Below are 26,973 nucleotides of genomic sequence, written 5' to 3'. Positions count from 1 at the left end.
CTGAACGGTTAACAGCCATGTTCTTAAAATAAGGAGGATATTTAGCATAAACATTCCTGGCAGCCCTAGCTTAGCGAAGGCGAGTCGGGGCACGTGTGCGTGGTTTTGCCTTCCCCGCTCCTTCCAGCGCACCGGAGGGATGAGGCAGCGTGCGGCCGCTCCTCTGCCTCGCTCGCGTGCCCTTTTTTGATGTTCCCGTTCCTTTAGGTATTTAATAAGACCCTCCACAAGCCCCACCCTTCCGGCTCTCGGCCAGGCTTAAACCCCAACAGAGGCTCTTCACGTGCAACCGACTCCAGCCTTAGCGACAGGGAGAAGGCTATCCTCCCTCCTGCTTAACGGAATTAAACAGGAGTCGCCTCGTCACCGGTGGCTGCTGTGCTTTGCGGATTGTGTAATCTTCGGAGAGTTCAGCACAGCAAGGCAAGACCCCAACCCCCGAATGTAGGCGTGACTCCAGAGTGGCTCGGGTCTGGGGGAGCACATGCGGGATGCGCATTTATTTCCTCAAGTGAACGAAAGGAGGAAATTCCTACTTCCCCCTCCCTGTATTATCAAAATCATATACAAGCAGATGCTGGTTTTGCCTTTTTGTTGGTTTTCATTGTTATTTCTACCCACAAAAGGTAGCTCAAAGACAGCATCGTGACACAACCGAGTGGAGTCTGGGTATTAAAACCTACGTGTGTTTCTGACATATGAGCTGGGATGCGTGTGATCCACCTCTCTGATGGGAACAGACGCTTCCCAAAGCCCAGAAGGAGAGGGGTTTGCTAGCGTTACGCCCGGTGGCAAGGAGACCATCAAATGCTGGATTGGTCGGCGAAGATCAATCTGATCTGAGGCTCCCTTCTGCGGCGAGGCAGAAAGCGTGGGGCGGGCGATCTCCGAAAAGCTCAGGGACCGTAAGAATGGGAGGTTCCCAACTTCCAACAGGGGAGAAAAACCCAAACCAGGGAGAGCCGCTTTTCCTCTTCCAGCCAAATCCTGCGGCACCCTGCCCGCCACGGAGGCGGCCGAGGTGCTGAGAGGTCGCTAGCGAGGGGACTCGGCGATGGGCAATTTGGGGTGCTGCGCGCGCGCCGCAGGCGAGGGTTGCCGGAGAGGAGGCGCACTGGGTGGGTGGCTGCCGCACCTCGGTAAAAACTGCTGCACCTTTTATAACATAATTGCGTACTTTATTGATATACACAGTAAAGCAGTATATAATACAATAGTAAGGCATATATTTGGTGAAATTTGATATGTTGTGAAAAAATGCAGTAAAACTGAAGTTTATAAAAATAATTAGTAAATGTTACAGTGTTGGTGTTAAAACACAATATGATATCCAAGTAATAAACCAGTACTGAGTAACAATGAAGTAACATGCCATATGGTATTTATGTATTCAATTACACTGATTATGTTTTACAGTTTAATACTTTGTCATTATAAGGAATATGAAATAATTCCCAAATTATGCTTAAAAAAGCAGCGATAAAGCTTTCAACTTCTTAAATATTTTTGACAGACTCACTCCAAAACTAAGATCTAGAAAGTAAAACAAACAAAACAAAACCCTGATGAAAACAACCGTGCAATCCATTTTTTCCTCCGTGTTTTTTTCTGAAGAGGTTTAACGTATAAGGGGGAAAAAAAGCGAAGAAACCCACCTCTTTCTCAGATCTCTGTTTAAACCTTCGGGTATAAAGGACCATGAGAAATACCGAGGGTTCCTATTGTAATAGTGTTAAGAAAGCTTTTTATTAGGAGAGCAGAGGTTTGGGGGTTTTACTTATTTTTTGTAAATGATTATCGTTGTCGGTATTACTGAAACGATGAGACCTGGTCACACAGTGGACACGTGGTGATGATGTAACATTATCTGTACGTAATTGTCAGGAACACCACAAAACCAAAGTGAGGTAGAAATAGCATGACTAGCCATGTTCAATGTTAACTAGCATTCAAAATAAAATCTTTCCCAAGTTTAATTACACTTCATACAAGAAGAGGTAACAGATTTTTTTACTCTTGCAATATAAAGTCAGATGGTGCGTTTCTACATATTCTAAGGTAAAATTAAAAGCTGGTTAAGAAAATGAAGTGGTAAAGCTTTTGCTGACAGCACCTCATACCCAAACCTACCTCTCACGAGCTGCAGTCAAGTTGGCTAATCTGTTCCGCTATCAGTTCCTCTCTTCCTCACTCGATTGTTAATTACGTGGGATTACGTGTAGAGAGAAATGGGGAAGGAGAAAGGACCAGGGCCTTTGTTTTGGCGATAAACACCTCACGGAGCAGTGTGGCTACCTTCACCTGATCACCATACGCGCGCAAGAACAGCAGTAACTCTTTCACAGCCTTTCCCAGAGGTCGCTCGCAGCATTATACGGCTCCTTGGGACCGGCTGCGGTAGCAGGCCGAGACACACATTGCGGGAAGCTCCGGTTTTATCTTCCAGAGGGTGGAGGAGCTTCACGCTCAGTAACAGCACGGGCAGCTGGACAAGCGAAGATGCTCTGTGAACAACCTACTTGTGCTTCGGGTCAGAAGCTGACCCCACAAGGGGTCAGGAGGGAACTTCTCCCTTTCTCCTCTCCCCTGCAGCAAAGGTGACGCGAGCGGTGGCAGCGGGTGGGGGAGAGCTGTTCCCAGCCCCCGCTGGAGCACCGGCTGCCGGCCGCGGCCCGCGGGGCACCGGACACCGAGGTCCGAAGGTTGACTCCGGTAAGGCAATTTCTACCTTCCTTTACTAATAGCATTCAGGAATTCAGTCAGCAGAGGAAACGCTGGCATATAGGATGGTCAATAAATTCTTTCCTTTCCTTCTTCCTTCTGGGGTTTTTCTTTTGGTTTTTTTTTTTCCTTTTTTTTTTTTTTTTTTTTTTTTTTTTGCAGGCTCTGTCATGTAATGTGCTCTTTCATTTAATTATTGCAAACTAGCTGTGTGATTCATGCGATTCTTAATTTTATTGGAAAGAGGTACAATAACTACCTTCGTTGGAAGTTCAGGAGATTTTTTTTTTTTTTAAGCCAGCCCTAGTCAGACAAAACCAATGAGAAATATAAGTTGGCTGTTTTGGTGTCGCTGCAGGAAATATTTTTTTTTTTTTCTTTTTGATAGGCAAGGAAAAGAACACAGAACATGAATCTCTCTGATGCAGTTACAGAGCTGAAATGATACTAAACAAATGCACTGCCTCAGTATTTTTTTTGTGGGTTTTTTTAAGGGGGTTTCTATAAACAATTATTTTTATAAAGCACACTTTAGTTTACAATCTTTCATTATAACTGTTATAAATTTTTTTAAACAACCCGAAATGCGTTCCATATAAAGAAATGGCAAGTTATTTAGCTATCAAGATTTTACATGTAGTTTTCTTATAATTTTTGTACAATTGCATAGACGTGTAAAACCTGCCATTGTTAACAAAACAGTAACAGACTTAGGAAACTACTGAAATCTACAGTATAGTACCACTACCCTTCACAAAAATATAGATTTGTTTTCTTGTAAACTCTTACAGTCTAATCCTCTTTGTAGTATGAATATTATAAAAACCATGCGGGACGCCTGAAGTTGTAAAACACATCTTGCTATTCTAACACCTTGTTGTCGGTCATCACTGTCACTAAGGTTTCCATCGCTCTTCCCAAGTCGTCTGCCATGTGGAAAAGGCTCCCTACATTGTGGCCTGAAAAAGAAAGTCAAAGGAGAGGAAATTAAATGAAGAAGATGCGGCAGCAGACTGGTGGGAACATTTTACAGAAAAGGCCAAGCACAGGTCCATCACTCTCCGTGTACCACTCGCCGCCATCCCCGGTGGGGTACACCGGAGAGTACTCTTTCCAAAAGTCTCCTCGATGAGTCTAATACGTTGTCATTAGCAAAAGTCGCCAGTTTTGCCGATCGCTTAACAGCAATACTGGCTTGAATGGCTAGGGTAAACTATGTTGACAGTAAGCCAGCGTGTTTGTCTCCCAAAACCTCCCCCCCCATCCCACAGCGATGAAGCTGCATCATTGCGGACATTCACCAAAAGCAACAATTACATCCACTGACATCACAGAAAGTTTCCAACTGGTGTTGCAAGTGTTTGACCATTCAATGTTCTAGCAAGGAGAAAAACAGAAACAAATAGATCAGCAGTAATTAACTAAATGATTAAACCCAAGAGGTCCCAGCACGATACCTGCCCGGGTAGCTAAAACAATGACCAAACTAAACAGCTTGCAGTTTATTCAATGTTTTTCAAAATATCCTTTGCTCTTCAGACAGCAGTCCAGCAGAAACAAAGATGCCACAGTTATTGAGCAACCACTCTACAGCGGTTCATTTCTCCTCACCCGTAACCACTGTAAAGTCCTAGGATGGTATAACCACAACACGTGGTTGTCCTACACAGGAGTGATAAATACAGTTCTGGAGATGAAACCGGTAACGGCTTCTCACACTCATTTTACCACCGCTGCAAATGGAAAGGAAAGGTAGCAACGCTGATCAGCAACAAGAAATGGCTTCATCGCAATTAGAGACTAAACAGACTTTAAGGTGGGGAGATTAAATTGCCCAAAGTTGCCATTTTAGGCCCTTGGCCTGGTCTCCAGCTGCTGTCCAGAAGAGTGTGGGTCTCCTGCAAGTCCTGTGTCAGATCTGCAGCCCTCTATGACTGTGTTAAATACCCTCTGGCATCTCCAACGACAGAGACATCACGGTTTAAACAGCTGAATCCCATCTGGAGTCTCCCTCCTGAAAAAATGTGACTGAAGAGGGAATATCACAGAGATCTAGGCACCCTACAAGATGCGCATCCAAAGCAAGGACTGAGTGTTCAAGATTTCTTGCAAGGACAAGGAGGAACAAGCAGACAGAAGGTCTTAAAACAAGCAGAAGGAAATTATACTCCACACAGCACATAATTGTATTACTGAACTCATCGCCACAGGCTGATGTTGAGGCCAAACACATAAATGAATTAAAAAAGGAGTTAGAAAATAATGACTGAAGAAAGATTTATTTAGATGCAAAGAAGTGCATGTGACCTCCAACTCAAGAAGTCCCCAGGCTGCAGAGTGTCAGCAACTGAAAATATCTAACAGGGGAAGTATTACTCAATAAAACTGCATGTTGCTATGGCCTGAGGGGTTTGATTTACTCCCTGAGAGTATTTGTGATAGAATATTTGTCTGGGAAAACACGGGAGGTGCAGTGCCGTCTGCCCACAACTCTGCTTCCCAGGAACGCTTTGCGTTAGCCTGGATGCCGAGTCCTCGCCATGGTCCTTGAGGAAGGAGAACCCAAATGAAGAAAGGACATGACCAGGTTATCCAGGACACATCTTTCATGCAGTCCCTACCTGTAATGTGCCGGAGCCTGACTGTTACCATTGCCCACCTACACGGTGGGCATCCCTCCTGACACAGCTACCTTCCTTAACAACAGGAATGAATCTTCCCTGTGGGGCAAAGCAAATGCACCACCCTCTTCCAAATATTCAAATATTACGGTAGTACTACACCGTTGACATTCCTACCATATATAGGAACTTGGGAGTGACATTAGTTAATATTCACCAGCATTTATGGAATAGAAAAACATGACCTGAGAAATGTCCAGAGAAGTTTGTTTCTTCTGGAGAACTATTACCACCTTTTACATTCAAATACTAATTTTTTTAAGTTGGGGTGTTTTTTTGTAAATGTAGCATTCATTACACAAAACTGTGCTGTATCTAAAAGACAACTACTCAATAAGCTGCCCGTTTGAGAGCGAGCTGTGCTGTGTGTGGCACAGTTTGCCAGATATCAATACAAAGAAAAACTTGGTTCTAACCTGGTGACATTTTGCTAATTGCACTAATGCACAGAGAAACAGATGCCTCAAACAGCAATTTCATCCATAAATCATTAATGTATAGTCATCTTATTCATTCAAAGCAAAAATCTGTAATTTGCTCAACAGCATATCAAGTAACAGTGTACGAAAAATTCCTGCCAAGTTCTGGTCAGCATTCCTTCCTTTAAAATAAATGTATGCTACTGCATTTATTTTACATGTAAGGGATAAGCTCTCTTACTGGCACCATGCAGGCTGAGATCAATCGAGCAAATTAAAAGGCCAGGTTGGACGGGGCTCTGAGCAACCTGGTCTAGTTAGCGGTGTCCCTGCTCACTGCAGGGGGGCTGGACTAGATGACCTCTAGGGGTCCCTTCCAACCCAAAACATTCTATGATTCTATGATTCAATGAATTACACCATGGAGAGTGAAAATTTGATGAAGTCATACAAAAGCAAGAACATATTTTAGATGGGAGATGCTTATGTAAACAGAAAGGTAACTGCCACTGGTTTGCTCTACTTACCCGAACCTCTGACGTGGCTCAGGTACATTTCTGGCATGTGCTATCAAGGCTTTATCGTAATAGCCCTGGTATAACCGGAGCGACATGCAGCATTCCCACAAACACCCTGACCCTGCAAACTACTTTCAAGAAAATTCCAGGCTTCAAATACTCTTCTTTTTCCTCACCTGCAGCAAGCTACAGACATGAGACAGGGAGGTGGTGAGAGTGGTAACTGGGTAGCTAGCTGTGAGAGGCACTGCTGCCTGTGGGATCGTGGTCTCTTGTTCAGATTCGTTGCGATCTGTTGTTTCTAGAAACAACAATGGGAATCCAGGGCTCTTCAGGGACTCTCATTCCCAGCTCGGGAAGAGTGATCACCCTTCCATGGACTTAGAGCAACCCTAACTGCTAAACCCCATCTTCAGAAAAAATGGGTATTTGTTAATCCTATTTTGTTCTGGCAGATACAGAGCTGCAAAGGTAAGAAAGGCAAGCTGGTTTTATAGAAAGAATCTAGGTCTAGAAAGAATAACTTCAATCAAAAATATAGAAAAAAAGTCTTTCAGAAGTATGCCACAGTAGGTACAAACTGCTAAATTGTTTGGGCAACTAAAACATGGGCCAAGAAGACCTTATGCATCCAGGCATCCCTCAGTATTCTTTTAATGCATAAAAATTAGAGGAATGTCTGCCAGTCTTTTTTTCTTTTCTCTCTTAATTGCTGCCATATTTTTGAAATAACTATGCTTCAAATCCAATTTCCCTCCACAAAAGCTGCATGGAGGCCTGCTGGGGTGATGAAGGAGATACGATTCCCTCTCCCCCACACCATCCATGCTACCTCTCTAGCACAGGTCTTAATTTCCTCTGCAGAAAAACTGAACGGTTATGTGCCTCCTCCTGCGCCATCTGAGTTTACAGCTCAGAGCATGACCATAAACCACTGCTGACTGCAGTTTATGTTAATAGCTGGACTGTAAAGTGCAACAGCCTGGGGACCGCAGCCTCCGGGCCAGTCACGAGATGGGAGGATGGGCCAGAAGAACGGGCAATATCGCTGAGCTCCAGCCACCCAACTGGCAAACCCTCAGCTGGGCGTCACTGCACCACCAGCAGGTTTTTTTGCCTCTCTCGCAGACAGGAGTATCAGCTAGGTCAATCAAGACTGCAAATAGTTGAGAACAACATATGCAATAATTTCCTGGTACTGTATATGCAATGACTGCACCCTCTTCTATAATGCTTGTTACCTAAATAAGAGCTCAAATTCGTTGTTTCCATATAGCTATGCTGCTTTTACTTCTTCCCTGCCCTCTCTAAGACTGAAATGTAGGACTGACATTTTTAATTAAGAAGCAAATGAGAAAAATACCATCCTAAAAGCACTTAGAAAAATATAAATCATACCTTTCCACTCATTATAATTAATATTTTAAAGTAATGCCACCAAAGAAGGCATTAATTCCATTCTTTCTTCTTTTTTTTACTATTAAAGCTGAAAAGGTTTTCTCCATGTTTGAGGCACTGCAAGGTTGAAAGATGCTACCGTGTAAGAAAAAAACTAGCACACACTTTGACACACAGCAATAAAGCTCAAAATGTACACGGACAATATTAACTTAGACTTATAAAAAGGAGGGAATATTAACACAGGTGCATTTGCTTTGAAAGCAGAAGACACCTATTTCTGCAGACTCTAACTACATCACTTCTGGTCACATACAGAATGATGCATTTCACATCTGCTGAATTTGCTTTAGAGGCTCTACTGGAATTAAGGCCCTTGGGTGAGGGTGTAGTAATTGAATACCAATCTTATACTACAGCCTGTCAGAGAAATAAACGTGGAGCATTCAGGCCCAAAAGAGTGGACAGAAAGTAAATTAAGAAACCCCAACACAATGTAGTGCCTTTTTTAGCAGCATAGATTTCTAACCCTTCCCCAACAAAAGAAAAATCCTTCCTGTTGGTGGGTTGGATTTTCATACCCTTATTCCTATCGAGTAATGCCACAAAATCCATGGGATTACACACAAAGACAATACTTAATGTGAGTAATGGGATCAAAACCTGGCTGAGTGGGTTTAAAACTGCAAGATCTGCCTTTGTGCAAATGGATTCACACATAAACCAAAAGCTGTTCTATACCTTAGCTCATACACTTCATAAGCAGGTGGAGAATTGCGTTTTATATTCAGCTCTGCAAGTTACTAAGTCCCCTCTGGAACCATCAGCGAGCACAAATACAACTGGAGAGCAGAGAGCGATTCACTGAAGAAGTCAACTTCTGTAGGGTTAAGCTGCTGCAGTCTGATCAGGTAGGACATGCCCATTTTTTGATATATTTTTTTTTTAAATTAATTGTATCAAATACGCCCTCAGCAGCAGAAGCTTTTTCTGAATAATATGCATAAATATGAATGAGGATAGTGGAAATCAACAACCTGTTTTGCTGAGTTGGAGAGCAATTCTCAGACTGTATGAGCCGGGAACATGCAGGGCTGAATATGAACATCATTTCCACAACATCTCTGGACTGCTGCAGTCTGTTGATGACATCCCAAACACCCTTTTTTGAGCCATATGAGAGGACCTGCCATTTGAGGACATACTTAACCTGCACTGAGGAACTTGCTCCTCGAAGTAGCTAGACCTGTGCCAGCTCCTACAGCCAATACAGAGAACCACTGTATCACAAGGCGCCGCATTAGAAGCAGTGCTGGCTTACCCAGGGTAGCCTGTCAGTGACTGGGGGTTCACACCAGCTTTGCTAAAAACCCCAGCCCAGTGTGTTTCCATGCCCGCCCCCCTCCCTCCTCCAAACCAGCAGAAGTTTGCAAACCGGGTTATCCTTCAATTTCTGCCTCACCCATACCAAGCATCTCCTGTGCGGGAAAGGTCACTACACAGCTACTTGCAATTGCACTCAGGCAGTCTCTGAATATTTTATCTTTAATAATAATTTTCACTAGGAATTCATCTTTCAGACGTTGTATCTGGTTGACGAGTCAAGAGCAGCTTCACAGAGGAAAAATCAAGGCTCCCTGGAAATACTTTCAAAGGTGCTATGACAACACAGCACACAACGTTTTCCTCCGTTAACAAGCAGCGACATACAAATTCTAAAATCTATTTTGCATCAAACCAACCATGTCCGAAGTGCACAGTGAAAATCATTGCCCATTCACATCGCAGAATGCAACACTGTGGAGCTCGTGAATGTTAGTAGCGTTCTTCGTTCTGCAATAGTGTATCAGGAAATTAAAACACCTGAATCTCTTATACCTCTCAACTCTCACTGTTCTAAAGAAAAAGAAAAAAACTATTTAATAACTGGAGATGATGGTTGGTATGTTGCCACATACATGTAAATACAATTGTGAGTATGTAAGCAGAACAGCAGGAGATGTGGGTCTCCCTGTTGTGCTTACGTACAAGAGCAAGAGAACATAAAGCCAATGACTGCAGCGTATTTGCTGACCACATTTATCATACAGAGGCTTAATTTCAATGTATTATTTTCTCCTCCCCACTCCTGAGTTTCCACCTCTGGGAGGACATTAGAAAATGCAGATCCCTGAGCTGACGACGTCTCCATTGAAAGTTGAGAGGTACGCTACTGTTAGAGCACACATGGGGAACGCGCTCAGCAAAATCAAACAAAACCCAAAGCAAAATAAAACCACCCCTGCCCTTCACCAAACCCAAGCAAACCCGTGCTGCCGTCACACGCATGCTGGGCACAGAAAGCAAGCTGTGACAAACAGAAGCCATGGCAGTGAGCCTGCATCTCACTAACCTCTCTCACTGGCTTTCCAGGGGCATTTCTTCCTTTAGGAACAGAGAGAGGAAGTGGGAGAATTATCAGAAAAGAAGGGAAAAAAAAAAGCACACGTGAATAGATATATTTTATACTGTAAGAGAAACTGCAATTTCCATTTAGGAATTTCATATCAAATAACCACATTTCTGCTTTAAACAAAGACTGGAAGTGCACTGAAATCCACTGACGATTCTGAGCCGATTCACTCAAGAACAGTTCTGTCATCTGCAGCTTGGTTTTAACCTAGCAAAACCACTTGAGAACACTACTAAAACCAACTTACAGGCCTTTCAGTTGGCGATAAGGATGGCAGAGAAGATGTGAATCCATGTTCTGAGCATCCAGATTTCCTCAATTTGAGTACTTCTACTAATCAGTATTAGTGGTAAAATCATGTTTCCCCAGCACCAAATTAATTCATCCAGACACTTTATGTTTTATTACAGCGTACATACATATACACAGGTATACATTCATATATATACATGTGTGTATACTCACACATGTTTTACACCTAGAGCTGTAAACTGGAATATAACATGCTCACATTCAAGATAAATATATTCTGAAAGATGTTTCCAACAAGCTGATCTGCAAGCATGGTAAAATTGAGGGGGCAGAGGGAGAAAGGGAGAAAAAACATTCAAGTAAATTCAAGTAAAAGGGGAAAAAAGGGAAAGTTATCACTTCCAAGCTGTACTGCCAAAACAGAGGAGTCATTCATGGGTTTAGCTGAAAAGATGCTCCTGACAAGCCTTCACAGAAGCCACACTTTGATCATACCGATGCTTCTCAAACACTACGCATAGCGTATTTGTTTTTTGAAAAGAAGAAAGCCAGGTGTCAATCAACAGCAGAAACACCCCCTCGCCCCCCTTCCCACCACACAGCTGGTGACTTTTTTCTGCCAGACTCGCAGTCCTAGGCGAGGAAGTCACCGCGGTAGACGGCGTTCAAGAAAGAGGATGATCTTTGCCCCAGAGCTGTTGTAAATGATGTAATTGCAAACGATGTATGGGACAACGGGGAGAGAGACAGATATCTATGGGAGAACGCACCGGTCAGCATAACAGTAACCTAATTGCTGTCGAGTTTTTTTCCAGCTACGGCAGCCTGCAGGAGAAGGGAAGGAGGACAATAAATAGCTTTGCAGGTATTTTACAAGGAGCAGAACAAGGGTCAGCAAGAGAGCAAAGCTGAGCGGAGGTGGTAAAGGAGAGGAGGAGAGGGTGGAGGAAGGGAATGGCATCGCCGACCACCACAGGTCAGAGCCGCCGCTCAGCTACAAACTCCAGGCAATGGAAATGGCCGGGGCCACCTCTGAAGGGCCTGGGCAGCAAAGGTTACGATTTACACAACAGAGGAAGTTTTATTCCCTTCCTTCCCCTCTCCCTCTCCCCGACAGCATACTTGCTGTTAGAAGTGATAATAATAGGTCTGTAGTCATGCTCTGCATGTGGGTTTTTATTCTGCTCCTAAGGGGAGCCTTGACTCGGGTTATGTCTGTACTGCACGTACCAGTGGTGCGCAGGGGTACCGGCGTGAGTTTGGCAGCCAGGAGAGGTGTCGCTTCAGTTCTAAGGACTTCACCTTGCAGGCCTGCCTAACTCTCCAGGACTTACACGAGCAGCTACACAGCCTGTGACCTCCTCTGGTGCTTTTATCAGGAGCCATGAATTCCCTAAAAAACGCCTCCCAGGAGGGAAGATGAGAACCTCTCACCAATAGAAGTCACGTAACAGAAAATCCTTGAAAATGAAAATATAAAATCCTTTGCATATATTGGTCATCTTCTGAGGAAAAGCCCCAAGGTTTAGGTGAGTAGGTGGTCTACCTAAGGCCCCCAGAAACCGCAGCATGGTACAGCTGTGTGTGCAAGAGTTCCTGGGGCATGAATGAGATCCAGATGAAGACGGTTTAGCTGGGGTCAAGAGGAGAGAAGGAACTGCCTAAATGCAAAATACCTTTTTGGAGGTCTTAAGAAATGCCTACCTGTCTGCACAAGCACCTAAAATCGCAGGTACACAGTGTCCAATTTAAATATCTACATGAGACAGACTGGATTCTGCTTGAAAACGAACATATTTAAAGCTAACTGGGATAGCTCTGCACCACACAAAACAGCTGGTGAGGAAAGTCTGCAGTGAGTAATCAGCCCTAGAATTTGTTAAATGCACCAAAGAGTAGCACTACTGTAGTAATAGCTAATTTCTTTTGAAGGAAGATGTTTAAAAAGGGTTTAATGGATTTTACTTTATTTTCTTCTTTGCAAATGAATGAATGAATGCGTGTGTCTCAGTTTTAAGGCAAGGAGTATGGTTTGGTGTAAGTTGCAGAGGAAGAAGATTGTATTGCCGCAGTTATGAAAATTTGTATTCTGTAAGGCATCAAAATACTGATACACAATGCACGGGTGCCTAATTATCTATTATTCCTGCTCAAATCAAGATTTCCTGCCCTTACAAAATAGAAGAGTCTTTTTCTTTTTTGGACATCTACATGACATTGTATCACAGGCAAAAAGTACAGACAGAGAGTGATCAAATCAAACCTGAAAGGAGAGGCACTAATAAAAACTTCATGCATCTATTGCAGATTGAGATCAAAGTGGAGAGCGCAAAGCACCTACTGTGCTGCCCTGCTCACTAAACTCAGGAGAGGGTCAGGCCACAGAGGGGAGAGATCTGGATCTGCAACAGCTTTTTTTCTTAAAAAAAAGTTCCTTGAAATTTTGTTAAATCCATAACGTACTCTCAGTTTACAACGGGATTGAGCATTATAAATCACAGAAGACCTAGTCCTCCCCATCACTGTCCCAGCAGAAATCTGCAGAGAAGCTCAGCCACTTGGGCAGTGCTGTGCCCCAGGGGAGTGAATCGGGATCTCAGTCACCTGGGCTCACTGATGTGGCATGTAGGACCATAGCCCGAAGAAGGGGATACAGTCCACAGGTGGCCAGGGTAGCTCAACTGGAAGAGTATTTCCAGAATAACCTACAGTGTAGTAACTCCAGGGTACTCTCCCACTGCTTCAGTAAAGTGTGAAAAGAAAAGTCTGCGTCGTAAGATGTTTTGCTGGCAGAATAAGAGAAACTATGTTATTTGCCGGGCTGAAAGTTGCTAGTTCCACTTAGGACACTAGTGCCATTCATGACAGAGCCTGGCTGATGCAAGACTGAGAGGAGAGAATGTGTCTGGTGTGTTCTTTTTATGTGACTGAGATAAATATAAAACCAAACTTGTAAAAGATGGTGCTACTCTTAGTGCCATTTAGTTATTGCCGTGAGGTCTTGTAGTTTCACTGCACAGGACAACATCTGCATTACGCAATATTATGTTATATAATGACGGTGAGTACCAATCCCTCTCCAAGTGTTTTCACATGAGGTCATGGCCTCTTAGCTCTTTTAAGCCATCACGGTCTCATTTCTAAGCACTCCGTGGCTCCCACATCTTCATTATTCACCCGCAACGGCTCTGTGTCTAAAGCCTGGGAAGCTCTCTCACCAACTGCAGCTGGCTCAAGAACTTCTGCCTTTCCTCTCCCAGCTTTATTCGTAGAAAGCATTTGCCACAAAACCATAACCGTAAAACACAGCCTGGTCCACCATGAGATCCACCCGTAGTGGTGCAACTTGTTTCTCCTCAGTGCTGCAGGAGAGATGAATTTGGCTTAAAAAATACTGGCCTGCCAATCTTGCTTTCTAACTGTGAACCAATTCCCTGGAGATTTAGTAGCTTGGGCACAAATACAGCGTGAAAATGTTTTCCTCTGTGGCCCATTATCAAGCAGGGTCAGATAAACCACAGAGGTGGTATTTAATGGTAGATTTCCACTAAATGTCAGACCTCTGGCTTTGACATCTGTTTTGCGTTAGCACAGCAGCTGTTCGAAGCAGCTGTGGCAGTCGTGAATTTGCTGGGAGCAGCAAAGTAAAAGAGGAATGGATGGGAAACCTTGTAGATTAAAAGGAAAGAAAAATTCCTTAAGGACAGCAATCATTGGGTATTCAGCAGAATTTCCTTCTCCAGAAACGAAGCAGCTTTCGGCACCAACAGTCAGCTGTGCGAGGAGCATGGAGGTCCTCTGCTCCTTAAGAAATGCCAAGAACTGCCAAAAGGTTAAACAGAAGAAACAACAACAAAAAAAGACCTATAAAAGGCATATAGTAACGCAAGAGATTGCATCTGAGATCTCCTTATGAAGGTCTACAACACATTTTGTTTAACGCACGCTTCTCTAAAATACATTCAAAAGGATGCTATGAAGCCTTGATGTCCTTTTAAAAAAAAACTCCACGCAGCAAAAGCTTGGAAAATATCATAATCAAAATGAATCTATCTTCAGGTGAGTGACAACTAATTACCACTACATTTTACTTCTTTGTTTCAGAAGTCCAAAATAGGAGCTACTACTTGCTTTAGGAAACTGTTTCCCAACCTGAGCAAATCTTACGCTTCAGATGCTTTCAGTGACATTTAAACTAAACATTTTGGTTTTAATTTGTATCCTGTGATGTTCAACTATACAACTGTGCACCCAAGCACAGAAATTCAGTCCTTTTCTCTCTTCACTGCTTATTCAGCTCTGAACTTTTCTCATCAACCAAAGCCTTCAGAGTCCAGTTTGCTTGTCATATTGTTCTGTGCTCCTCCACGCTGTCGTTATCCTAATGGCAATAGGGCACCCAGAATTACATCCCTGATTCAAAAGGCGTATCACTCCCCATGCTGTGACATGCTGGAGCTGAACATTTAGCTTGAAATTTAACATCCTTATTTTTACAGGCCACAAAGGAAACCCACATTTAATGCCCTTCCAGTAACTTCCCAGGCCTTTTAATACATCCCTAGATTTCCTCAATTGATTCCATGTATCAATTTCAGGTTATTTGTATGGTTGTTTGTCCCTTCCTGGATTTCATTTTGTTGTTCTCACTTCCAGACTAGGTAGGTTTTGAAGAGTGCCCTGTGTCCTCTGCAGGTTTTCTGGAATTGCATGAATATGTCTATGAATATCATAGTAGACTTCTCCTTCTACAGCATTAGTATAGAAATAAACAAAGCTACTTCTAATACTAGTCAATCTTGGGCATTTAATCGATCTTCTTTCTAGTTTTAATTCCTAAAGATAGTATGCATCACATGTGGTGCCACTTTACCCAAGTTGCTTGAATTCACTTTTCAAATAGTATTTCATAAGCTCCTGTATCGCAACACACTTCTGAATGCCTGACCAGGATGACTGAGTTTCTTGCATCTGACAATTTTTTAATTCTACTTAATAAGAATTAGTATAAGAAAATGTATTCTTTATAGATCTGTGCTCATCTCTTGTTTGGGCTTACTGTTCCATTTCCTGAATACCTACTAATAGCTTGAGATTCAATGCAACCTGTAATGCAAAGAAATAAAATATTACTTGCACCACGTCTGAATCCTTACACTATGCCCTCTCCTCAGGCTTCCTTTGCCAAACTGCTTTCATGCTTTTGCAATTACACTTTGATCTCTTTCTGTAGACTGGAAGCCCGAGATACAGATTTGCACCTCTCAGCAGCAAAAAGGCCCCTGATTCAGTGGTTTGTTGAGACCAGTCAGCCCTGCTTCCTTTTCTCCTTCCTGCAGTCTGGTAAGTTGTAAGTCATGTCCCTGACACCTGTGGAATCTGATTGATCACAGCATCCTTCATCTCACAGTGAAGGTCTACATGAGGCTGTGGCAAATTCGCTGCAAACGTAAGCTTTGTTTATGCAGGTATAGAATAGAATTTAGTTGTTAAAATGGGAGTAGAAGAAAACTCCAGTAACTGCATTTTGCATGAGATCTCACCAAAACTGATTATGTCAGTAGCCTTCTATATCAACCAGTGAATGGAAAACCATTCGCACTGGTTGTAGGACAAACTATTTCTCACAGAGGGCCTGACCGTTCCTATTGCTCAACCAAAAGCAATTACACAAACCTGGCATTTGTGCAAATGCATCAAAAGATACCTGAGCTACCTGAGAGAAACCTAATCGAGGTCCTAATCTCTTCAGCCAAAACCTGGTACAATTCTCCAAAAAGTGAACGACTTGTTCTCCCAGCTGGACTAATCTTTTTGTGTAGCCAAAGAGAGGGGAAGAGGCAGATTCTGACTCAGCCCGACAAGTGCCTTGGTCAGGCCCAAGAAGAAAAGTGCTGTGGGAAGCCTGGCTCTGCCTGACGGGGTGTGCCTGCTCCTGGCTGCCACACCAGAAGCTCCTCTTGCAGCTTGGCTGAGGAGGACAGAAGAAGACACGTGTCAAACCAAGACTGTGCCTCCTCCTCGCTCACAGCCCTCCAGGCAGCTAGAGAGTATTTTGACGGCTGCTAGTCAGGCAGGAAAGCATGTAAGCTGCCATCTCTTTTAGGGATGCCTGTGATCACATATTGCACTTTTAACATAGTATTGAATGGAGAAACAAAATAAGGGCGTACATTCTTTGTCTGTATTTAAATGACTGCATTTTGCATCACCAGAATGAAAATGTGAAGTTACAGCTTAACTTAACGGAATTAAAATATGAGCTGATGTTACCAATTTCAAATCCTTTTTTTTCCCCACTAAACTTTATATTCTGTCAGTTTGATTCATGAAGCTTTGTATTTTTCACTAACAAAATAAAATTAGAACCCTTTCTATTCTCAGTTGGTAGGGAGTGACATCTAACAGACTGATCTCTACCTATTTATGCACAGGAGATGAACCAGTGTATTTCAAATATCTCATTAACTGTTGTTTCGTAAATTGCTCCCAGTTTACTTAAAACTAAGCTTGTTTTTAAAAAGAAACACTGTTTGTCAGTGTCACCAGCTACGATTACAAATTAGATACCACATTTGGTGAATATTTTAACACGTGGGGTATCTACGCTTAGACAAATACGATTATGCAAGATCTCTTAAATACAACGTATTTACACAAATGATGGTCACTGATAAGAAAGCACTGCCTGTTGTAACCTTGTGTACACAGCGACTTTAAAAATAAGTCCATTTTTACCTACATACCAATTTTCATCTGTTGTCTCTGGTAATTAATATCTAGGCAAAATGGGGGCTGGACATAGGACTTTTTCATATAATGCTGAGGTGGAGATGAATGTAGTTAACAATATATTCTATTAGATTTTCTTCAACAGTATCTTTCTAAACGATTGCATCTTTTGATCTATAGCATGAGATATTACGCAGCTTATACTGCCTTCTCCTTTTCCACTGCTCACAGATGATGCCTGATGAGAGCTGAGCTTGCTTTGAAATCAAAAGGCTGGAGAAAACTTGACTTCACTGAACATCTAGTATGATGGTTAATGATGGTTAATCTACCAAAGAAGAACTTCTGGGTGATGTGTGAAACCTGTGCAAGGGGCCCTGCAGTACGCCTGTGCCCCTACTGAAATCCGCTTAACAGGCTGTCAATAGACACCGGGACTTTGTTTTGCCAAGAGTTTTGTATGTCTGAGCCTTCTTTCACAGCAACAGGTAATGTCCCAAACTTCCCCATCCCCTGCTAGGAATTTAAGCCATTATTCTTGGCAGCAGAGTATTTTCTCTGCGCTCAGAAAAGACCTTCTTAAACAGAAAAAGGTTGAACAAATAAATCCCAGTAATACAAATGCTTATCTTTAGCAAACAACAGGAATGAGCAGAATGGAAACACTGAAAGAAATGCTGTGGCTGTACGCACAAGTGCAGCCTACACTGCACAGACAAGCAGCCCGCTTGTTTTTCCCTCCATCACTCTGGACTGAAGTGCTACAAGGTCAAGAACTTTGACTCAGAACTTTAATATTATTTCAAACCAGATTCTTCTTGGAGAAAGGTAAGGACAGAAGAAAAATGTGCCAAGACTTGTATTAAAAATAAATCAGCAAAAGGCGACTGACTGAAAAGGAGAGAAGTTGTGAGAAAAGGAACACGGCAAAAAGGAAGAGAAGAAAATGCTCAGGAAAAAAGATTCTCAGACAGACATTGCTTCATCCACGTATCAAGCAAGGGGCTACCTGCGGAGGTAGCTTAAGGTAAAGGAGGAGCAGGCTGCTTCTCCACTCTAAATAAGACAGATTTCTCTACAGCTATTGTTAAAATGAAAACAAAGAGCGGCAAAAAACCTGAAACCAAAACACAACCCCCTGAAAACATCAAGGAACAGAAAGCCCTTTTATCTTCTTCCCTCTCATCTGCCGCAGGCAGCAGCGCTCACCTCTGGAGCTGGGGAAGGAGTTGTTCAGCTGCTCCATCACTTCTTCCAAACCTGTGCTTGTGTCCTGGGGAGGGCTGAGCAGCTCATCCTCGCCTGGAAAGCAAACCCACGCCACTGCATCAGAGCCACTATAAAACCATTTGCTAACAGCTTGCTATTGCGCACATCCTTCACGCAGCTAAGGCACTTAAACACATTTTCTGCTTAGTTTACAATCAAAATTTTAAAGGTGAATTTTGTCGAATATTATGTTTCTCTCTCTTTTTAAGGATCTAAGTGAAATTACAACGAATTTTAAGCAATTAACACTGACTTTAATTTGTAAAAAGTGATTTAAGAAATAATCTACTCTGGTAAAAGAAGTGGGGTAAAATGTCTTCTAGGACCATTTAGTTCCATAAATGACACTCGTTGTTTCAGCTTCTCTTATTCTATTAATGGGAAAAAAAAATTGCTGTTGTGAGTGCTGCTATTGAGCTGCTTTCTAATAGTGCTGGATTCATGTGAGCACTGCTTTGCCTAGCTGCGTAAATCAGTAGAAACCCAGATTCTCATCTGCATCAGTATTAATATTTCTGACAGTTTAACTGCATCAGATTGGCGCTCCAAGAACATTCAATTGTACTGTAAAAGGGTTTAGCAGCAGTTTAATAAAGCGAAATACATTTCTCCCACTGAATAATTTCCATAACCTGATTATAGGGCCGCAGCTTAATGGGAAATTCAATACATTTTATTTTTACTGGGGTTTTTTTGGTCATGGTTTCAGATAACTAAAATCCGTATGTTTATTTTCTGTAGACCCCAGCCTCCAATACAAATAAAGCATCTGAAAAAAGAATACACCTAAAGAATATGAGATCCTCCTTTTTAACTAGATTTCTTTTATCCCTATTAAAACACAAAAGCAATTTTGCCTGCGATAACCACGAGAGGTACAACCTTATTTTGAAAATGACTTAATGACCCTTTCTTCTGATTTTCTGTTAGTATTCACATTCTTTAAACACTGAGGTGATCCAAGCTAGTGGAAAGCCTACTAAAAGAGATGCTAAAGGAACACTTCAGGACTGCATGTATTTGCTATTATTAGGCTTAGTGTTGGCCTCACTGTAGGGCCAGGAGTTTCACATGAGCTATTACTGACCAAGAGTCATTTTTCCCACTCCAGTAAAAGAAGTGGAGTGAAGTGTCTGCAAGAAGCACTTAATTCATGTAAGTGATGGTCTTCGCATCAGCTTCTTTTATTCCATTAATGGTCTAAAAATAGCTGCTGAGACTGCTTGCAGTTTGTTCAGCTTTCGTCTGGTGCTGGGTTCACAGAAATCAACTCGCATCGTGAGTTACCTCCGCATCAACTGTTGCACCGACAGAGGTGCCTTAGCAGAAGTAATGTCCTTCCAGCCTCTGCTGGATGTCAAGGTGAAAACTCAAGAGCGAGATCTTGCTGCTTCTACCCAGGCCAAGGACCTTATCAGCATGGGCGGACCCTGCTCATAGGGAGGTCTGCTGCCTCCCAGGAGCCCAGATTAGAGATGTCACTAGGAAGCTTCCTAACCTGGTCCGACCCTCGGACTACTATCCCTTACTGCTCTTCCACGTGGGTGCAGATGAAGTTGCAGTAAGTAGCCCGAGGGTGATGAAAAAAGAATTCAAAGCCTTGGGGCGGTTAGTGAAGGGATCTGGAGCGCAGGTCATCTTCTCCTCGCTCCTTCCAGTTGTGGGAAGAGACACTGGGCAGTACAGGAGAACTCAGTCTATTAACACGTGGCTTCGCGACTGGTGTCGCCGCCACAACTTTGGGTTCGTTGACCACGGGATGGTCTACACGGCACCGGGAATGCTGGCATCAAATGGGAGCCAGCTTTCTCAAAGGGGGAAGAGGGTCTTTGCCCAGGAGCTTGCAGGGCTCATTGACAGGGCTTTAAACTAGATGTGAAGGGGGAAGGGGAACCTATCGGGCTTGCCAGCGACAGGCCAGGGGTTGATATGCAAGGGTTAGAGGGACTGGGGGCTAGTATGAGCCCTCAACCTGTTGCCCAGCAGTGTGCCAGGGGTGCTGCAGCAAGGTTGAAGTCTGGCGGAGGTGAGCCGGAGGCTCCTGAGGTAATAGGAGCCAACAAGGAAAAGCCCATGAAACACCTCAAAGGAAACAAGGAGTGTACTGCTATGAAGGTGATGAGGCCGACAGCTCAGATGAGATGCCTCTATACAAACGCACGCAGCATGGGAAACAAACAAGAGGAGTTGGAAGCAATCATGCTGCTAGAAAGCTACGACCTGGTTGCCATTACAGAAACCTGGTGGGATGAATCCCATGACTGGAATGTAGCTATTGATATCGGAAGAAGAGGGCAGTGCTGCTGCTGTCCTTGCCAAGAAGCACTGAGGACAGGTACTGATTTCCAAATGTCCTGGTAAGTGCTGACACAAACTGAACTGTGTTGACCCTAAAGACTGCTGCATCTTTTATTTAAAATGCATTATTTTTATTTTTTTCTCATTTGGATGATTTGTCTGAGCATTTCCTATTAAGTGACAAACTAAGACATGAGCCAAACAACCTGACAAAAGTAAAGACACCTTCAGACCTCAATTACCTCTCTTTACCCGGAACAGTCCTCCCCATTCGTGTTTCTACAAAAGGCTTGGGGAGCTGGGTGGGTCTCAAATATTCTGGTGGTATCTGAACGAATTGAAGTTCAGAAACAAACTCTTGGCTCCCACGCCTCAGAGAACCTCTTCTGCTGCTACATTACTGGGTAAGAAAGGCCAAAGATCAGGACTTTCCCACTAAGACTCTATGAGAAGAAAAGCAGAAGCTTTCCACCTGCCTAGGTGTATTTCAGGTTTTCAAGGGATAAGCTCTTCTATTTGTAAATTGGGATCTTACTGGGTTGTTGCTTTTACCAAACAGGTGGAAAACACTGCTGGTGGAAAACCTTTTCCAGTAATCTCTCTTTGAGAAAGCAGAGAGACAGAGAAGTACAGCGGGTCTACATTCAAACTAAAACACCTAAGGTCTCCTTTCAAAAAGAAGAATGTGTAAAAGCTACCACTACATTACCTCATTGCCTGAGAGACCTAGAGATCCTCTGAATTTTCTCAGAAATGATGACTCCCTCATTACTGGGCGCATGCCTGCTGCATGGGAGCATTATTTACAATGCCCCTCTGGTTCCGTTCACAATTCAAGAATATTTTAAGTTGCACTTCAGAAAACTCTGCTTTTTGTGTGTGAAAGGAGACTCGACCAACTGAATTAGTTGCTATTTGTTAGCTCGGTTAGTAATTCTTTTTATAAGCTCTGCTCCATGCTGCCAACAGTGTTCCTTTGCTGACTCTCAACACGATCACCCTGATAATGATTCACCATCTCACTGTCCTTCCACATACTGGCTCAATCGAACAAACAGAAAACTCCAATTCACGTCTAAACATTTGCTTTAAATAAGTTTTAGTTGTTTTTATGATTTTATGCACTTTAAGTAATTAATTTCAGTCTCACAAGTTAAATGGGAACAATTTCATATCGAGTCAAATGATAAGAAGTACATTATTGTATTTTGTCCTACTGAATGATAAAAAATGAAACTACAGGACTTTTAATGAAATGGCTGGGAATCACTGTTTCCCTATCTTTTCTTGTGTATTTTAATTAACATATTTTATGTGATGAAATTCACAACATTTCTTCAGAAAGCCATGCAAATTACTTCACTAATACATTTTGCCTACACTGTTGCAAAATATTTACTCACTAGTAATACAATTAAAAAAGATCCAAACGAAATTGCTGTTACCTGTGACTGTACTCTCACCCCCAGGGTTTAACTTAAGCATTCCTAAAGGTACAATTTATTTCACTTTTTTTTTGTTGTAGGGAGTACAGAACCCATCTTGTTTGATAACGGCACAGGCTGATGTTATTGCCTATGCTCAGGATGGAAGAAAAAGCCCCTGAACAAGCTATATCTTCCACCACGATGACACTTCAGACAGAGCAGAACATCCCCTCCCGTTCAATTTCTCACTGTCATCGACTATTTCACTAACAGCAGTGAAGAGAAAAGCTCTCATTTAAGCCTCTCACTCTCCCACAAAGCCTCTCTCTAATATACACTAAATAAATTTCTGTGTATGAAGCAGAATATTATCACCGTACTTCAAATATTATCTTGTTGAAGTAATTTAAGTACATTTGCTTAAAGATGCTGCAATGGTTGATTGCTTTTTTACTAGCAGAAAATCCTTACTGCTTGGTAATAAATACTTATTAATTATATAACAGACAGGCAATTAGGAAAATGCTGCAGACCAGTTACTAAAAGCACCACAATAATAATTCCAGCCTCTAGCTACAGAATATTATTACTTAACCTTACTCCACAACTCACATAGTGTTCATTATCACATCTGATGTGATATTTAGAAAAGACACTAGATGAGTACTGCCTGTGAGTGACAGCTCAATCCTACTGATTGAGCCATGACATATTAAAAATAAGATCACATCAGTTAACATGGGGATAATTAATCATACATTTAATCTCTTAGCCATAATTAATACTGGGTACATTTAAATCAGCCGTGTCATGCTTAATAGCTGAAAGTCAGTTTGAATAAAATAGTTAGCTTTTAGTGATATTTGTCTTCAGAAGTCAAGCCCTGTGTTTAATGTCAAAAAATCCCGGCTACTGTGTGCATCATGACCAAAAGCAAAAGCCTGAACCATAATGAAGATGTAAAGCGTAAACAGCCAGATGACATTGAAGACCATTGCAAATGTCTACTTCGTTCTCATTTGAACTAAACAGAAGAGCAGGGTATTTTCTGTCTTTAAGGATTTTTTTTTTTCTGGAAAATGGGACAATAACTATTTTTTATGACAGTCTGAACTTAAATGTTATCTTACCCATGGTTTCTGAAGTCTGGCTGCCAACTACACGAAGAAGCATTGGCTGACTGCTGTCTGACCTCTGCAAAGAGGTAGAAGGAGATGATAGTGTTGTACCATTCACCTTGGCATCTGCCTGTGGCTGAAAATTGAATTAAAAAAGAAGAGGTTGTTACTAACAGCTCAGTACAGTTGCACAAATCTTTATAAATCTGTATTTATTTATTCCATGAATACACACAATTTTCTGTTTTTAAGTAAATACATCCATGCAAACAATGGATTTGAATTCTGAATAAAACAAGGAAGACGACTAAATAGGAACACTGAAACATGATTCCACCTTCTTGCTTGCAGCCTGTAGAACAATTTCATATTTTTCTCTGATCAGCCCCTACAGATATGAATTCTTGGTCTGTCGTCGTTATTGATGACACTTCAGACCCTGTTTGGAAGAAGACTTGGGAGAGCTCTAGAAGAAAGGCCTGAGGACTCACCTGCTCCAGCAGCTGCCTCAGCCTGTGCAGCTGCGACTCCAGCTGTTTGTTGTGATCCTCCAGTATCTGCATCCTGGCCTCCAGGCGGCCCTTGTGCTGGCGAAGCAGCTTGGCTTCTGCAATGAGCTCAGCATCCCGGGGGCTTTGCGGAGAAACCGGCATCATCTCCGGTGGGGAGGGCAGTGGAGACAGTCCTTTGTGGTCATGCTGTTGCTTCAGGCGGTCGTACTCCACTTGCAAGTTTCTGTTGAGAGGTAACAGGAAGGTGAAGCTTTGCAAAGCCAAACAGGCAGCGCAGGCTGCGCGGGGCAGTGAGAAGGCACCCCCTCTCACGTGGTGTGGTGTGGTGCAATGTGTCCAACTACCAGGGGGCAGAGGCTCACCTGCACCACCTGCCTTCCCTTCGGCCGAATCCATGCCCGCGCAGGTTTACACCTCGCAGATTTGCACGGAGCTGATGTTAAAGGGACCCGTGATACAAGCATTGCCTGAAGGCTCTCTGCGTCACCGGAATTCACAATTACTCCCCTTCCAGGGCACAGGATGCAGAAGGCTGGCTGGGCTCCAGGCACCCTCCCGAAGCCTGGGTATGCTCTGTCCTCGGCCCTCCCTCGGCTTCCTGCAGTTTATCCTTCCTAGCAGAAGTCGGACTGCCTGTTCGCTTCCATGCACAAATACACCCGAGGAGTAATTAGTGCTAAAAGAGGACTTAGAGTGATCCAAGCACTTTCCAAACACTAATCAAAGCGGATGCCACCTGGCCAGCCTGTCTGTTCTACAGATGAGAAAGTGAAAACAGAAAGGCGGCCCAAAAAGTCAGAGCAAAACACAGAACTCAAGAGTTCATTTGCAAGTCTGCTGTCATCAGTCAGGTCACGTCATTCTCCTCTCTTCGTATCTGCAACTGCATTCCCAGCCTAGCTCTAAAATTACGAACCTGCGATGAGGAAAAGACAAACTAGTGAGCTAATCTGTTAAACTACACTGCACTAACTTTTGGGGCTGTAATTTCCACCTTCATTTGGACTGCCCTGTCTAGAGTGCTGCAGTCTACTGTAACTTTATGACACTGCTGAGCTTGTTCTTTTATTCCGTAAAACTCCAGTTTTACTCCAGTAAAACACTCCATAGATTAATATGATCTATAGCGGTCCCCATGAAAAAAAAAACCTACTGAGCAGGAAGAGCACAGAAGGTAAGAAACTGAAACCTGGTTAGGGATAACACAGTCCAAAACCGCAAAAATAGCAACTTGTAACAGAAACTCTGTAGGCAAGGGAGGCCTAATAAACTGCACTGGGATTTTGTTGCTATGATGTTCCTTTACAGCTTCCCAGAGGGGGGAAAAATGGCTCAATGCTCTGGTAACTGCTTACTCATCACAAGCGGTGACCCAGATTTTATTTTTTCCAACTCGCTTTTATTTAAAGTTGTGAGAACAGGCACTGTTTGCCAGTTCTGCCTGCAAACCACAATGCGCGCTGACAGTTTGCTCTGGAGGCTGAATAGCACCTCAGAAACCTTCCAATAAACTTTATTAGGCTCTGAAACACTTCTAAAGGTACGTTATTGTGACGAGAACAAAAACTAAACCAGTATGCATCATTTCATGTGGACGAGCAAGTAATGCCAAGGAGAAAGACAGGCTACTGACTGTTCTTCAAACGTACTTGTGGCCCTCAGAAGCTGCATGATGGTTGTGTCCTAATCTGGGACTGTGGCACCCCTCCCCAGAACATGATCTCTAAGGGATGTCTGACCTACATGATCCCTCCTCTGTAGAAGTTTTGAGAGGTTAAAAAAAGCGGTTGATCATTCTTAACTTCAGGTTGTCCCAAAATTCAAGATTTCTTTCTCTAAAACCAACACAAAGAGGGGAAAATACAGAGAGTTTTTTTTCAAAGAAAGTTTTTTCTTTTAATGAAATACACAGAGTTTCAAGTCCATGAAAATTGTCTGGAAAAAAGAAAGAAGGGCTATACGGGGTGTTGGTTTCCACACGATTTAACGTCTTCTGGTACTTCTAGCTGAATGAACTGGTGAATAATTAATGAAAATACAAAAGGGAATAGGAAGGAGCATGACAACGGTATCACACACAGTCTTAGTGCAGACTAAAGTTTATATAGGATTGATCATTAAGCTTGTTTTTCACAAAGTCTGTAGATAGCGGCTATCGCTACCCCATGAGGAATTTCCCAGGTGTACGACACAGGCAACACTCCGCAAACAGCAGACTCAGAAGTTTGAAGTGCTGTAGAGCAAAAGATAAAATATCACCCTAAGGGAAACTAAATAAATGCACTTGGTCATACTTACAATGTCACCGGGTACCTTGCTACAAAGAAATCTACAATTATCGCCTCAACTATCAATGCAGAGGAGTCCTTCCAGTAACCGCCGTATTGAGAAACAAGTGCGGACCAGGGATTAATTCAAGTAAAACCACCTACATACATACAATATAGTTAAAAACTCTTTCTGAAAGCCTACAGAGAAAAAAAAAAAATTGTAAAGGATACTGCGTATTATCTAACAGAGATATGTCTGAGTTCGCGAGTTCTGTAATTAAATACAGTAATATTGTTGGAACAAAGGAATGTCACGCTGAAGGGCACACATGAGTTTGCCCAGAGCACCTGTGTCACTGAGTTTTCCAGCTGCACCTTTCCAGTCCAGCTACAGAGTCCTTAGTCCAGAGAATTACGACTCATCATAGCAACCTCTTCCAGAGCTGTAAGGGTGATGTGGACTGCAGATGATCAATAACATAGAATCATAGAATCATCATACTAATTGGGATCTAACATACAGGAATGAAGATTTGTATTAGCATAGGGGGGAAAAGCTGAAAATTAAAGAAGAATGAACTTGAAAGCTGCTGTAAGAATATCCTAGAGGAGAGAACAACCTGCTCTTATTCCTACCTCTGGAACAGTTTTAAGCTGTGCAGTGAAGAAGGATTGCTGCTGCAAGCCAGGCGTCCAAGGCGCTGCCCACAGCCCTCAGAGTAAAGCCCCTGCGTCCCCAAGGAAAGGAGTGGTCTGACATTTTCAGCATAAAATGGGAAGCAAGAGAAAGGCGGGAAAAAGCATAATCCTCTCTAAATGAACGAGACTGAGCCAGCAGGGGCAGTACTGGGAACCCCAGCCTCCCTCCACCATAGCTCAGGCTGGGTGACTTTTACATCTGGCTGT

At 42.8% G+C, this 26,973-nt stretch overlaps 1 protein-coding gene across 1 annotated transcript in view; it reads right to left on the bottom strand.

The window, feature by feature from the left end:
- Positions 1 to 3,582: 3,582 nt before the first annotated feature.
- Positions 3,583 to 26,973, bottom strand: part of DMD (dystrophin) — a 1,215,125-nt gene continuing 1,191,734 nt past the window's right edge. Inside the window, 4 exon segments of the mRNA XM_035901725.1 lie at positions 3,583 to 3,680; positions 18,383 to 18,475; positions 23,298 to 23,421; positions 23,777 to 24,020. Of these exon segments, the coding sequence (XP_035757618.1) occupies positions 3,583 to 3,680; positions 18,383 to 18,475; positions 23,298 to 23,421; positions 23,777 to 24,020 (559 nt within the window).

This window comes from Egretta garzetta, unplaced genomic scaffold (assembly GCF_000687185.1).
Source record: "Egretta garzetta isolate BGI_Z169 unplaced genomic scaffold, ASM68718v1 scaffold70, whole genome shotgun sequence".
NCBI classification, from domain to species: domain Eukaryota; kingdom Metazoa; phylum Chordata; class Aves; order Pelecaniformes; family Ardeidae; genus Egretta; species Egretta garzetta.
The sequence above is the reverse complement of the archived record's forward strand: the minus strand, read 5'-3'. Positions and strand labels throughout refer to the sequence as shown.